This window comes from Mus pahari, chromosome 8 (genome assembly GCF_900095145.1).
Source record: "Mus pahari chromosome 8, PAHARI_EIJ_v1.1, whole genome shotgun sequence".
In the NCBI taxonomy this organism is placed as follows: domain Eukaryota; kingdom Metazoa; phylum Chordata; class Mammalia; order Rodentia; family Muridae; genus Mus; species Mus pahari.
In genome coordinates, this window is record NC_034597.1 from 14,982,534 (window position 1) to 14,996,177 (window position 13,644).

The following is a 13,644-nucleotide window of genomic DNA, read 5'->3' on the forward strand; positions in this document are numbered from 1 at the left end:
CTCTCTCTCTCTCTCACTCACACACACACACACACACACACACACACACACACACATGGAGACCAGAGGACAACCTCAGGTGTCATTCCTTGAGCACCTTCCATCTTTTCTTTGGAGAAAGTCTCTCACTGAGTGAGAACTAACCAAGTTGTCTAGGGTGGCTGGTGCTCAAGCTTGCAAGCCCCAGGATCCACCAGTCTCCCTCTCTCCAGTCTTAGGATTACCCATGAGCTTCTGTACTTGGCTTCTCCCCAGTACCTGTGGGTTGTGGATATCAAACTCATGCCTTTACATTTGTAAGGCAAATACTTTTACCCTTTGGGCTATCTTCACAGGCCCTGAAATCTTTGCCATTTATAGTGTTGGAGAATTAGGATGTCTGAGAAAACAGATGGTAGTATTGGGAGACAATCAAAGAAACAAAGGCGACACAAGATGAATTTGTCCAAACAGGAACCTGTAGAGTAGTACTGAAATTCTGTTGCATTTGCTATTTCTTAGATGATGTCATGGGGTGGGGGAGAGGAAGGGAAGGAGAGATAGATTAATAAAGAGAGGAAGGAAGGGAGGGAGGGAGGGAGGGAAGGAGGGAGGAAGGAAAGAGGAAAGAAGAAGCACATCCAGTTCCATAATTAATATTGCTTTTAACCTGAGCAGAACTGGATTGCTTCTGAACTTTGCTTTGGCAAGCCCACGGATTATTAAACTTTTTTTTTTTCTCTCAGTCAAAATCAATTAGCAGAAATTTGATTTCCATTGACAGGATAAAAGGAAGGTAATCTTCAGGTTCATTTTTTATTGTGATGATACATCTCACATATGGCCTTAAGTACAGAAACCAGTCCTCAGAGGGACTCCAGCAGAAAGAGTCTTGCCTCAGGCAAACTAACCACAGAGTCCCTCTGATTGGCTCCCAGCGTCATTAGTGCCACTGCTGTTTAGTAGCTACACACAGACAGGACATGGTGACAGCTAAGACTTTAAAGCCTATGTATTTTTCAAACAGCTTTTCAAACTGTTTTTCGTGACAGAATTTTTTCAGCTCTATCATTAACTGCTGACAAGCTGACAGAATAAATACTCCAGCCTTTAAGAAGCCATCTAACGATCTGACTCCCCTCCCCCCATGGGGCTGAGTAGGGAGGGAGGTCTGGGCCTGGGTTTGGGCAGGTGGGGAAGCCAGGGCAGGAGCTGGGGAGGTGACCATGCTGGGGTTGGGGTTGAGGGGTACCCGCTTACCTCATCAGCTTCGGGGAGGTGTTAGGTGAGTTCCTCATGCCCCCGTTACGTTGTTTTTTTTTTGGTGATAGGGTAGGCGGCTGCTCATCTTCAACTGCAAATACAGGCAGCTTGTGAGATTATGAACAGTTTGAGGGCAGACTGTGAAACACAGGCAAGATATCAAAGGACACACATTCAAGGCTCAGTCACTCACTGGAAAGGCAGGGCTGTCTTTAGGGGCCCCGTATGACAAAGACTGGATGCGTTCGTTAGTCAGTGAGACCAGTTGAGAGGAGGTTGAAGCAATATTGCTTTATGCTCCAACCCTTGAGCATGCACTGTAAACAGACTAGAACAATATAGAAATGCCCTGGCGTATTAAGAAAGGTGAGAAATAATGATTGATCTACACACACACATACACACACACACACGCACACACACACACAAAAATCACGTCATTATTCTTGAGTTAATTTTGGTTAAGAGTTAATACTTTGCTTGGTTGAACAATTGAAATGAATTTTCTTGTAACCAAAATCAGAAACAGAGTTGTATTTGAGGAAGCAGATTAATTGCCAGCCTTCTGCCTTTCCAAATGAACCATCTTAACTGACTCCCAATCCTTGCACCTACAGCAAGAATCTTGAGGAGAGGCAGAAATTCCAGGCCTTGGTTGCCCATGGTCCCCAATGGGCAGGGAACACTAGTGCATGTAGGCTCAAGAGTCCCCAGGCCTGCTCAGCTCTCCTCCCTGCAGCTGCGCCAGGGAGGGCACTTGGTGCTGGTGAAGAACATTGGCATGAAGGAAGAGGTAGCTACTGAATGATGCCACTTGATGATATGGCGGGTGGGGATAGAGGGTAGTGGAGAGGGGCCGGAAACCATAGACGGCTTTCCACATGTCTAAACCACATGGATCACTAAGCAAGGTGAAGCTTCACTCACAGACAACACAGAGCAGTGAGTGCACTCTGCTGCTCTTGTCCAAAGCTACCCACTGATAACCACTGGAGATGGATTAGCCTGCACCATGCTCGGTTTGTAAAGAGAGATGCTGGATAGTTAGCAGATACTTTGCGCAGCCTGTCTTCCAGGGGCGTGTGCTATGAAATTCTAGTCCTGCTCTCCCCGCCCCCACACAGTCCAGACTAAAGCTGTGATATCCAGAGGGAGATCTGGGATCCTGGGATTCTTAGTGTTGACTGCCATACAGACTAGGAGGAAACAGCCCTGAAACTCAGAATGCATGGAAGTTACCTTAAAGCTAAGAAGACAAACATTAGTAGCGACAACATCAAAAGAAGCTTGGTATATGTTAATATGTATGAGGCTCAGATGGGGGTGGGGAGGGTGGCTAGGCCAGCTCAGCCGCTTGCTGAAGAAGACCCATAACAGAACATGCATCCTACAGTACTTCCCTGAAAACCCGAAATAAACATAGGTGATTAGGAAACACAGCACCAAAGGTATTTGGACGATCTAACCGTATTCTAGATTGGCTTCGGAATTGCCCACTTCTTATGAGTAGCTGTCCTACTGTCAATGTGGGGTCACCTCATTCTGACTGACCCCGGGCAAAAGGGAAAATGGTGTGTCAAGGTGAGAGAAACACCAGATGGAATCAAGGGCAGAAAGGATGTGCAAAGGCTCCCAACCCCATGCTCTCTCCCACCTCCCCCCACCCTACAACCCCACCCCCACCTCCCACCCTAGGCTCCACTCAGCCTGAGACCCTATCAGTCACTTAGCGCTCTAGGCAGAGCCTATGTGGCTGGGAGGATATCACATCTTATCAGAAATGAGTATCCACAGCAAATCACACCGAGACTAAACAGCACTTAAAAGATTAAAGGAAATAAATACAAGCCACATAAATGGTATTGAAAAAAAAAATCACTTAGGGTTGATATGCATCTCTCAACCGGCAAACAGGCACTCTGGGTTTGACCTGAATTCATCTTTCTTTCAGAGGACAGGGGCAAGGCATCCAAAGCAATTGGAGGCAGGATAAAGTGTGAGTGTGTGCGCGCATGCTCACACATGTGCCTAGGTATACTTGCATTTTTCTGGCTTAGGCTGCAGAAGGAAGTCTCACCTTGGTCCTTCACATAATACAAGGCTTTATCTTTTAGTGTGTGGGGCCAACATTCCACTGCAACAGCGTGACCCAGAGGGCTGCTAGCACACCACTTCAGTGAGTTTTTACGTGAGTCCATGAGGATGTTTACTGGGAGGGTACAAACCATACTTTTCCTTTCATAAGCTCACAGTACGACAACCCAAGAGGTCTTTCATCTAGCCTAGTTGACAGTGGCTGGGTTTACCTGAGTCCACTGCATGTTACAACGGTTGTGGCAAATTGTGGAAAGGATCTCTATTCGTCCCTCGCACTGGTTGTTCTATTGGCTTCTTTGCTTAACTTTTCCTTCCCCATTAGCTCCCGGCCTCTCATAAAGTACCCTCTTTGGTTAAGCACACATTTCCCTTTTACCCAGTCACTGCTGTTGGCTGGCATGGCTCTTCACATGTGAGATCTGCAAGTTAATATGTGTTAGCCAGCTCTGGGGAGACACCTTGTTGTAGAGAGGGTCTGACGCCTGCTTCCATGCGAGGAGACTATTTATTTTCATTGTGACTCTGAGAGATCATCCATCATAATCATAGCACATTTAGGCTGGGATTTGTTCACTTCAATGGAACTGTGTTCAAAGCTTTACTCAGAGCCTGGAAATCTGTTCCCTGAAGAGCTGGGATGGAAAATGTCCTCGGCTTATATATACACGAGTGCTGCGTAACAGAGAGCATTTCACATGGCTTAGGTGGCACAAGAAGATCAAGGATAAGTTCTCTTTACAAAGAGGGACAGAAAATATATTTAAATATCCTCTCTTTGGGTTTTACCAGTGTCTGCATATTTACAGAAAGCAGTTCTAGGAAAAGTAGCTGATCTCTCAGATATAATTCTTATTTCATGGCTTCTATGACTACATGAGAAATGAAAATGGAATTAAAAGAGACTTAAGCTTACTCGCTTTCATGGAAGACAAACAGGTCCAAGCAGCAGCAAGCCACTGCCTGGGGAGCACGAAGAGTCACAGGTTTGTATTTAACGTGCTTTCTGGCTCATTGCAATCTACCTTTCTACCATTTTCCCATGCCTCCACACGAGTGGAATGAAGACATGCTCCTTTAAAGAAATCTGACTTGCCAGCTTCTTTAAAACACCAGCAAGTTTGGGAATCTAATGTGGAATTTTTATAGGAGCCAAACTCTCCCAAGTCTTTGAGCCCTCGTAAAATTCAAGGGCTTGTTTTTGCGCATCCCTAAGTATAACACTTAATGTTCTGTTGTAACTTCCCAGCGCTCTCTTGTCTAATAGGCCCTGAATCTAACAGTTTTACAGTTTGGGGAGAAGAGCCAGCGTTAGGAAAATGCCAGGCAGGTCTAATGAGGTTTCAGATCCCCTGGTTTGCACTGGAGTTTAATTTAAACTTACAATGATGTTTTAACATGTTTGCGTTTTCTTGACTTAAGAGGATTCATTATTTTGGTGACATAACCTGCAGACAATGCTCTGGGAATTGATTTAAGATGTGGTGGTAATTCCAACAGCCTTAATGCAGAGCTGAACATCTGTAACCACATTTCGCTCTCCTTCACATCAGCATTCTGTTTTTAAACAAGAGCAAAGCAACATCTTCCAGAACCACTGGCTGGGCGGGGGCCGGGGCTTACTTCAAAATGATCAGATATTTTACAAGATTTTTTTTTTTTTAAAGCAATCCCTGCCTTTGTCTTCCTCTCCAGACGGCAAGCATTATGCCAGAGACCACTGGCGCTTCTTGTAAGGATTCGTGAGGTGGAATGGGTAATGACTATGACTTTCACATTGCCCAAGTAGCCTGTTACTTGCATGGAATGAATCCACCAGTCCCCTTCAGCCTGGGGCATTTTCCCTCCTCCCTGTTTTCCCCAAGAGATTAAGGAGGGCAGAGTGGGGTGGGGTGGGGATGAAGCTCTGAGATTTAAAGGTGAGTTTTTTGGCTGGAGTTAAAAAATAGCTCAAAGCAAATAAACTCAGAAAAGTAATAAAAGGTAACAACTCATAAACATGAGTCAAACAGCTATCTCCATTACGTTATTAATGACCACATCTGGGGTAACCCACATCTGCACACACTTAGCAGATCATTAGTAATGTCATATTCACACTGGAGTCACTTAGAATAAATGGCATGCATAGTGGTATTGAACACAAAGGCATCAAACTGAAGGGGCTTCTGACTGAAGTCAGGGCGCAAGCTGCTAGTCGGAGATGGAGATTGTTTTCATGATCATCCATTGGTTTGGTTTGGTTTTGGTTTTTTATGGCTTTTCTCTTTCAAATTCTGTGGCCCAAAGAAGTTAAATGCATGCTGAAAGCCACAGTAGTTCTCTCTCTTCTGCAACTAAGCTTAGTGTGTTACAGTGAAACGCTGAGGGGGTGGGCACCAAGCAGCTGTTAAACACTGGGACAAAACCCAGCACTCCTTCACCTGGCTTGGGCACATGTGGAGAATTGGGAGTCGCATTCTTGTGCGTAAATGGGTCTTTGTGATAGCGGGCTCTAGCTTCAACCTTGACTGCCGAACAATAAGGAGAGAAGAAGATTGAAATTAATCCCAAATGAAATTGTTCATTACAAAAATTAATAACTGTCTTTTAACCCTAAATACAACCATCATTTTGTGTTAGAATGGAAGTTTCTCCCTTGTGGTTGAATGGCAGGTTCTTCCACCACCACCACCACCATTCCTCAAGTGACCATCTAAATGACTTTCTGGAGGGGTGACATCAACTTAAAGAAGACATTCTCCTTTGTGTAGAAATTTCTAAAAGTATATAGAGCTCCTCTTCTCTCCTACAACACACACATACACACACACACACACACACACACACACAAACAAAAACAAAAACAAAAACCCTAATATCTTAGCAGGATCGGGTGGATTATCTTTGGGAAAGTACTGAAGGGAGTCCTGCTCAATACTGCTCTTGTTCCATGTCTTTATCCCTCAGTATTAAACTATGGAAGGCCTGATCATCCATCTTGGTTTTGATATCACTGCTCAACTTGGTTTAAATCTAAATGCCATGCATTGGACACTCAGAAAGAGTAGTGTGGCCAGATCATTCAGAGTAGAGCTCAGAGGTAGAGTGCTTGCTTAGCATGAGTGATGGCCTGGGTTCTATCCCCAGCATCACTAGAAAGGTGGGAGATTGTGCCATGTTTCTCTGGGCCATCTGTACCATCAGTGCCATCAGAAAGACACAAGTACTTTCTAGAGTGGTCCTGTTTGATCTACAGTTGCTCCCTGGCAAACACAGAGGATAAACAGTGAAAGCACAATTGCTGTTGTCAAGGTTAATAATAGTATGCTTTCCTTTCCTCTCCTCCAAGACAGACCACAGAAGCCCCGGTGACACTGTCATTCTGCAAAGAGAGTCATGTGGACAAAAGGTCCTTGACTGACTGAATTCCCTGAGAAATGTAAAGGCCTGCTCTCCATCAAGGAGTCTGGACTAATTAACACTTTGGGTCTTTATAATGTGGACACCAGGGGAAAACGGATCCTAAATGACAGAAGAATGCCCCTCTACCCCCGGCATCCTGTCATACATACATAGGCCTGGTAACAGGAAGTGGTGGTCCTTTAGAAATGACTGAAAAGCAATGATAATAAATCCCAGACAGATAACCCATGGTATGGGTGGGTACCATAACTGTCCATGCTAACACCTGACTGTTGATGCAGGATGATGCCTGTAGATAGCAATTGCCATGAGCCAATCAATGAGACCGGGCACTAAGCATGGCTAAGATAAAGGGGCAGGGGACATAGAGAAGTCATCCTCAGGATGAGAATTTCTGATCTGACAATCAGGGAATATAGCATCCAAGAATTCCTCACAGTCCCCTTACTAAGATCAATCAAGGAAAGTGGTTGTGAAAGATCATGGAAAGATATTAGTATACAAACAATGACAAGATGAAGGATGTTACCCCACCATCATTCTGTCTCAAACATACAAACTCCCTAAAATTGAACAGTCATGTCTTCCTGTACATTATCCAGCTGGGCAATCTCACAACCTGTAGCTGAAAAAAAAAAAAAAAAAAAAAAAAAAAAGGAAACAGATTTATTTGGAAAGCTCAGAGGGTGTAGGTTATTAAAGGAATCTGTCATTATATAAAATGAAAATGGGTGGCTATATTGTACTAACAGGGCACAGGGAACACTCGCCCCGTGGAGAGCTAGTAGGGCAGAAAGGGGAGGGTTTGTTGGTGAGTTTCCATTTCTGGCTTTTGTAGTGCTAATAGAAGAATAGGAAGGGAGACTTTAAGGAACAATAGGTTATGTAGAAGTTAATCACAGGGTATATTTCTGGCTCTATTCAATGCCTAGGAAACCTGAATTGTGTAAGTTTGAGTCCATCAATATAGAGTAATGGAAGAATTCAGCTCCTACATGAGAGAGAGAGAGAAAAAAAAAAAGAAACCACATGAATATGTTAACAGGATCCATGTAACCTTCACTGTAATTTCTTTCTATAAATAGGAATAAGGGCTCCTCTAGAATCAAGCTAGATAGACTGCATATTCCCATGGTACCCACAAATTCCATCCAATTGGATCTCTCCAACAACAAGGGTCTGCCTCGATTGCAGATTGCATCACAGGAGGACAGTGGTGTTCCTCAGAGAGCACTGCATCAGGAATCTCAGGCCATTTATCTTCCCTGAACTCTGACCCTGCTGTATTTGCCTATCACTCTGCCCTCCTTAAGGACATCTAGTTGCTTTTGGCCCTTTTCCTTCTTTTTTATTTTTCTCACCTTAGAACAGGCTTCTCCATTGCCTCCAGGACAATGGAGGCTCAGGTGAAAATCCTAGGTGTTACCCTCTCAGCAAAAAGACGGAGACATGAACAACGGAATTGGGGGAGGAAGCACACAAGTGAAATGAGAATTGCAAGAACATCCCTGAGGGCTTCTAGGGGAGTCTAGAGCAAGAAGACCACTTTTAATTCATTTGAAGCAAACTAGGGCAGGACTTGAACAGGGCTCAAAAACAAAACAAAACAAACAAATAACAACAACAACAACAAATCCAGCTCAACCCTAGTCACCATCTCCCCCCAACCTCCAGCACCTTCTTCCTCAAGCCAACCAGATGGGAAGGCCTGCAGGCCAAAGGTAGAATTGATTTTTTTTTTTTGTTTGAAGCCCTACTGTGCGATGGTTGTGTTCGGTAGGTCATTTAGAGCACCGATAAAGCCTACTCAGCTCCTGGCACCAGCAGCTGCTTTCTTCTCATGACTCTTTCATAGTCAGGGTCAACAGTGGCCTCCCATGTGCTTTTGTATATGTATACCCCACAATTGTTAAATGATGGTGAAAGCTATAAGGCTAATACTTCCTAAAACATTAACATGGTGTTAGCTTGGCATTGGAGGCTATGTAATCTCAGCACTTCAAAGGCTGAGGCAGGAGGATCAGGGTTTGGGGCTGGCCTGGATTCTACTGAGAGTACCAAGACCAAAACAAAACAAAATTCCAGTTTTAGTCTCTATAAATAAAATTACACGTAACCAGAGCCACCAACATTTATTTCCCTGTTGTCCCTAGCTTCTTTCCTTCTATAACAATGTTGAGCAACTTCATAACTTTAATAGGGACCATATAGCCTACAAAGCTAAAGATATTAACCAGCTGACCCTTGGCAGAAAATCTGTGTTGATGCCTTCAGCAGGCTCCTCTGCACATCTGTCCAGCTTCTGACCTTTCCAAAAGACACTATACTTTCCCAGTTGCCCAAACAGGCAAGCAATACAATGGGTCAAAGTCTTATTATATTAAAGCACACAGTCTGAGGACTTGGGGGCAGATAGAGGTCATTTCGTGACACTACTGTCCCCATGACCCAACCTGCTATGGGCCCTGCTGGTCCCTTCATGTTTGGAGGACTTGAGTCAGGTGAGTTCCACCTTTTTCAATCAAGCGAACTTAAATTCATCTACCGGGTACTCTGAGAGTCAAGGCAAAAGCCCGTCCTCTGTGAGTAATTCCTCTAAGCTGTCAGGATGTGCTGCCAGTCCACCCTGTGAGAGCCCTGTACAAGACAACAGATTAACCATTAGAGTAGATATGCTGAAAATATACAGCTTCAACCTTTCCCCGGCTAGCTCAGAGCAATACACAGATGATTATTTCAACCGTCAGCTGCCGCATAGATTTAAACCCCCGCATAGTAACTCCTGGATTCGTCTGCCCCTTGTCAAACTGGCATAGCGTTAGTTGTGGGATACATGGGATGGCAGTTTCACTGAGAATCCAGAATGATCCAGACGGCTGCTGTCTCTTTGTTAACAGGAAGCCAAACTGATGAGTTTGTAATGCGTTTCTTATCAAAGATGGTTTCAGAGAAGAAAATGCACCCCATCAGTTTGGCAAGTATTTCATAGAGGCCAGATTATGGGCTTTAATCAGAGCACTGACGTTATTTTCTTGAAGAAAGAGACAACCCAGCACCCATCCCATTAAAATCATCTCATGCCAATGAATTATGTATTTATGAATTTATAATTATCCTTGATTCTTTCCTTCCTGCTGCATCCTTAATAAAATCATCAGCTGGAGCCTACAGAGTGATGACGTGTAATATACAAGCATCCGTGTTTGTTTGCTTGTTTATTTATTTAACTTACTTACTTATTTTAAGGTTAGTGCTGATATTTTTGAGCCTCGTGCCTAAAACCATCATTGTAAATGTCAGGGTTGCAATTCTCAGCTCAAACATTTAACAAAGACACAAAGAACTGTAATGGAATGTGGGGGTACCTGAAAACAAACTTCCTTCTAATATGGCTTACTACTGTGTAGGTTTCATTTATATCATCATGAGTTAAACCCCTGTCAAGATGCCAAACCCCACTCTCTGTACCTTGAAAGGACTCACATGGGTGAGTGAAGCTCCCAGCTTTCTGCTGCCCATTTTTGTTTCCTCCCTATTAGATTCCATGGCTAAACACTGGCGTTAAGCCTTGTTTACTGGGTCATCCTTTAAAAAGGATGAGATTTTGTTCATTATGATCTTTCCTCTATTTTCATTATTTAAAGATATTAGTTGATAGTCTTGACTTCTGAGATTCCAGATATGCTCTTAAAACAGGCTGCGCCCTCTCCCTACCCTGGCCCTGCACATTTCTCAAGGGCATTCGAGTGGCTGTTCCCACCACCCCACAGAACGCTGTGAGGTAAACATAACCAGTGGCTTATTTCTTTGGCTCACTTCATGCTGTGTGCATGAGATTGCTAAGGACAGCCTTTGCAACACAGGCTTCCTGCTGGGTTTACAAATTGTCAGATAACCAAAGGAGTGGAGAAAGGATCATGCTGCCTGGGAACCTGAGTCTTGCCACCTGCCCAGGGTGAGAAACAAAAAAGTGAGATGGTGTCAGGATGCTTGCAGACATCAGTGCAACCCCACGTCCACCGCTCCCAGTTACTGCAATGCTGGTTTACATTTTCAGTTTGGGTTGCAAGCTCCTATTAGCTCATATGCTTTGACTGATATCTTACTTTTTTTCTGTTTCCACCCACCCACCCAAACAGCTTCACATGAATATGAATAGCAGATGTCAATCATACTTTTATTTCCGTTTTCACTTTGCTATTTCTGTTGTTAAAATTAGTGCTTGGTGTGCTGATTCTGCCTTCTAAAGACCAGCCCTGAATCCAACTGTGTCTACACAGAGCTGTTTTCTAAACCATGTATTATACAAATAAAGATCATTAATATTACCATTATCAGGTCATCCATAAACACCATATCTGCTACGGGGTCCATTGTGTCAAGGGCCCTAGAATCCTAATATGTATTCCAGATGGCTAACACGATATTCCTCTGAAACTCTGATAAAAGCAAAATGCATGGAATTTTTTAGTGCAACCCAGGTACCCAGTGAAAAATGTCCTGACAGAGCCCTTTAGAAATATGGGATGTTTTTAACCTTGGGAGGCAGGGAACAGTTGGGATTGTGATTTTACACTAAACACAACATTTAGTATGGTATGTTTCTTAAGGACATAGTAACCTTCTAAAGACACTGCTGAATGATCAGATCATAATCCATCTCTACTATAATTTATTGTCAGGATATATCCTGTGCAGCATTTGAAGAATACAAGTGTGTAGTGGGCTCCTTGCTCAGTACACTGTGAAAAGAAGTTGTGGGGTGTAGATCCTTCGGCTTAAAGGGTTCCAAAGTGCTCTGCTCTGGTCTCATCTTCTTTGGGTTCAAGGCTACACTAAAAAGCAAAGCCTGAAGCAGAGCTTGGGTCTGCTCACTGAATTCAGATCATTAGCCACCAGAACCCCACCCATCAAGGAGACCTAGATGATAGCGGATCTTGGAAGTCTTCTCTTGCTTGAATGACACCCTCAGTGTGTGTGTGTGTGTGTGTGTGTGTGTGTGTGTGTGTGTGTGTGTAGGCCAGGGGTCAGCATTAACTGTCTTTTTCAATCTTTCTCACCTTAATCTTTGAAGTTCAATGATATGGCTAGACTAAGCTGACCAGCAGCATGTCCTATGGACCCTCCTGCTTCTGCTGTTGCATTCTACTGGGCATTATAAGATCTATTGTCTTCCTTGCTAGAGATCTGAGAGATCAGGTGCTCTGTGATGCAGAGGTCACAAGGTAATAGCATATCAAACAAATGGAGCTACTGGTATGCTCTGCTTAACCCCATCCTACTAATCCAGGGAATTCTTCTGTAAGGGACAATTTTTTTTTTTCAGCCAGAAATTTACCTACAAAACCATAGATTTCTAACTACATTTAAAAATCTTGCAGGAAACCAGGTATTCATTCTAGGAAAGTCTGTTGTCTCACAGGATATGGGTTCTGCAACTGGACAAATCCCCCACTGCTGTATATAGTACGCAGCTGCACAAGGCAGGCAGTCCTCACTGGCCTTTGTTTAAGCACAACATTGCCAAGATAGGGGAAATTCTTATGGCATGATATGTCTCCAATTGTCAGCTGGTACCGTGTGGCAAGAAGGGTAGGAGCTATGTACCGGGACTGGAAGGCATCCTAGTGGCTTCAAACCTACGCATTGGACACTTACAAAATTCCAATTGGCTTTCCTATGTAATGTGAACAGTCCAAGTACTTAGGTCCTAGTGATATTCTGAGAATGAATGGAAACTGTAAAAAGTGCATTGATGAGTCCCCTTGTTCCGCTCCTGCTAAACTTTCTCCACAACTGTCTCCTTGGATTGAGGAATAATCTGGAAGTCTGCTAGGGGACCCTCCATTTTACCTGTCTATTATCCTTCAAGGGCTCAGCACTCTACTTAAATTGGCTCCTATTCTCTTTCTGCCTCCTGTAGGCAACTGATGCTTTGTCCAACTGGGAGAATGAGTTGGGTGCCCTGTACCACCCTCATCCTTTGCATTATCCAACAGTCGCCTTTGAACCATATTTGTGTAGCCCCAGTGAACTGTTCAGGCCAAGTAATTAGGTTTGCTAAGTGTCATAAAACAAAGCAAGCCAAAAAAACTTTTCAATGGGCTCCACTGGAGGAGGCTGTGACAAATGAAACTCAGATGGGAAGAAACATGGAGAAACCCCACTGTTCCCTCTAAATTACAGGAAACTTGTGCTGTCTGACTGTAAGGGGCTCTTTTTCCTGGATTTCTGGTGGGGGGCCATGAGATGATAGACATACATTGGCAGGGCAGTTAAGTAATGGGGTGGGGGAGGTGATACCTCCTTCCCAATGTATTAGTCTACTGAGCCTTCAAGAACAGGCTGCCCTCTCCCTTTCCAGAAAATGTTCCTAAATGAGGTAGACTGTCTTTCTTTAAGACTTTCTTGAATCTTCTCATATTACTCCCTGTCACTCCTTTAGTTAGTTCTGTTATTAATTTGTTTCCTGCTCTAGTGGGTCCTGCTCCCCAACTAGACTTTGAAGTCCCTCTAATGTCGCTACACACATCTCACACATCGATGACTCTCCCACAGGCTTGAGCCCCTGGTGAGGTTTACTAGTAAATTGATCCTAGGGGCTACAGCTAGCTTGGAAGAGTAAAGGAGCAGGGTCTTGTGGTCAGGAGCCCTGGCTTCTTGATCCAAGGCCTAGATCTCATGTGTGGCATCAGCAAGACACTCCCCATCCTAGGAGGTTGGAGTTCATTAAATATAAGACCCTCCCGACTCTGCTCAGTGATGATTTGAGCCTGAACGCTGTCTCCGATTATGTGGGAAATATAATTGGAGCCAGCCATGGACTAAAGGCCACATAACTAGCCAGCCACAAAATAACTCTCTAATACTTCCTACCAGACTCCACCTAGAAGGTTACAAAAG

At 44.0% G+C, this 13,644-nt stretch overlaps 1 protein-coding gene across 36 annotated transcripts in view; it reads right to left on the bottom strand.

Moving 5' to 3' along the window:
• The window catches only part of Kcnma1 (potassium calcium-activated channel subfamily M alpha 1), a 710,028-nt gene that overhangs the window by 93,233 nt on the left and 603,151 nt on the right, over positions 1-13,644 (bottom strand). For all 36 annotated transcript variants that reach the window (XM_021202810.2, XM_021202821.2, XM_021202818.2 and 33 more), the window contains one exon: positions 1,240-1,333. In XM_021202810.2, coding sequence (XP_021058469.1) covers positions 1,240-1,333 — 94 coding nt within the window. The remainder of the gene's footprint in view (positions 1-1,239; positions 1,334-13,644) is intronic.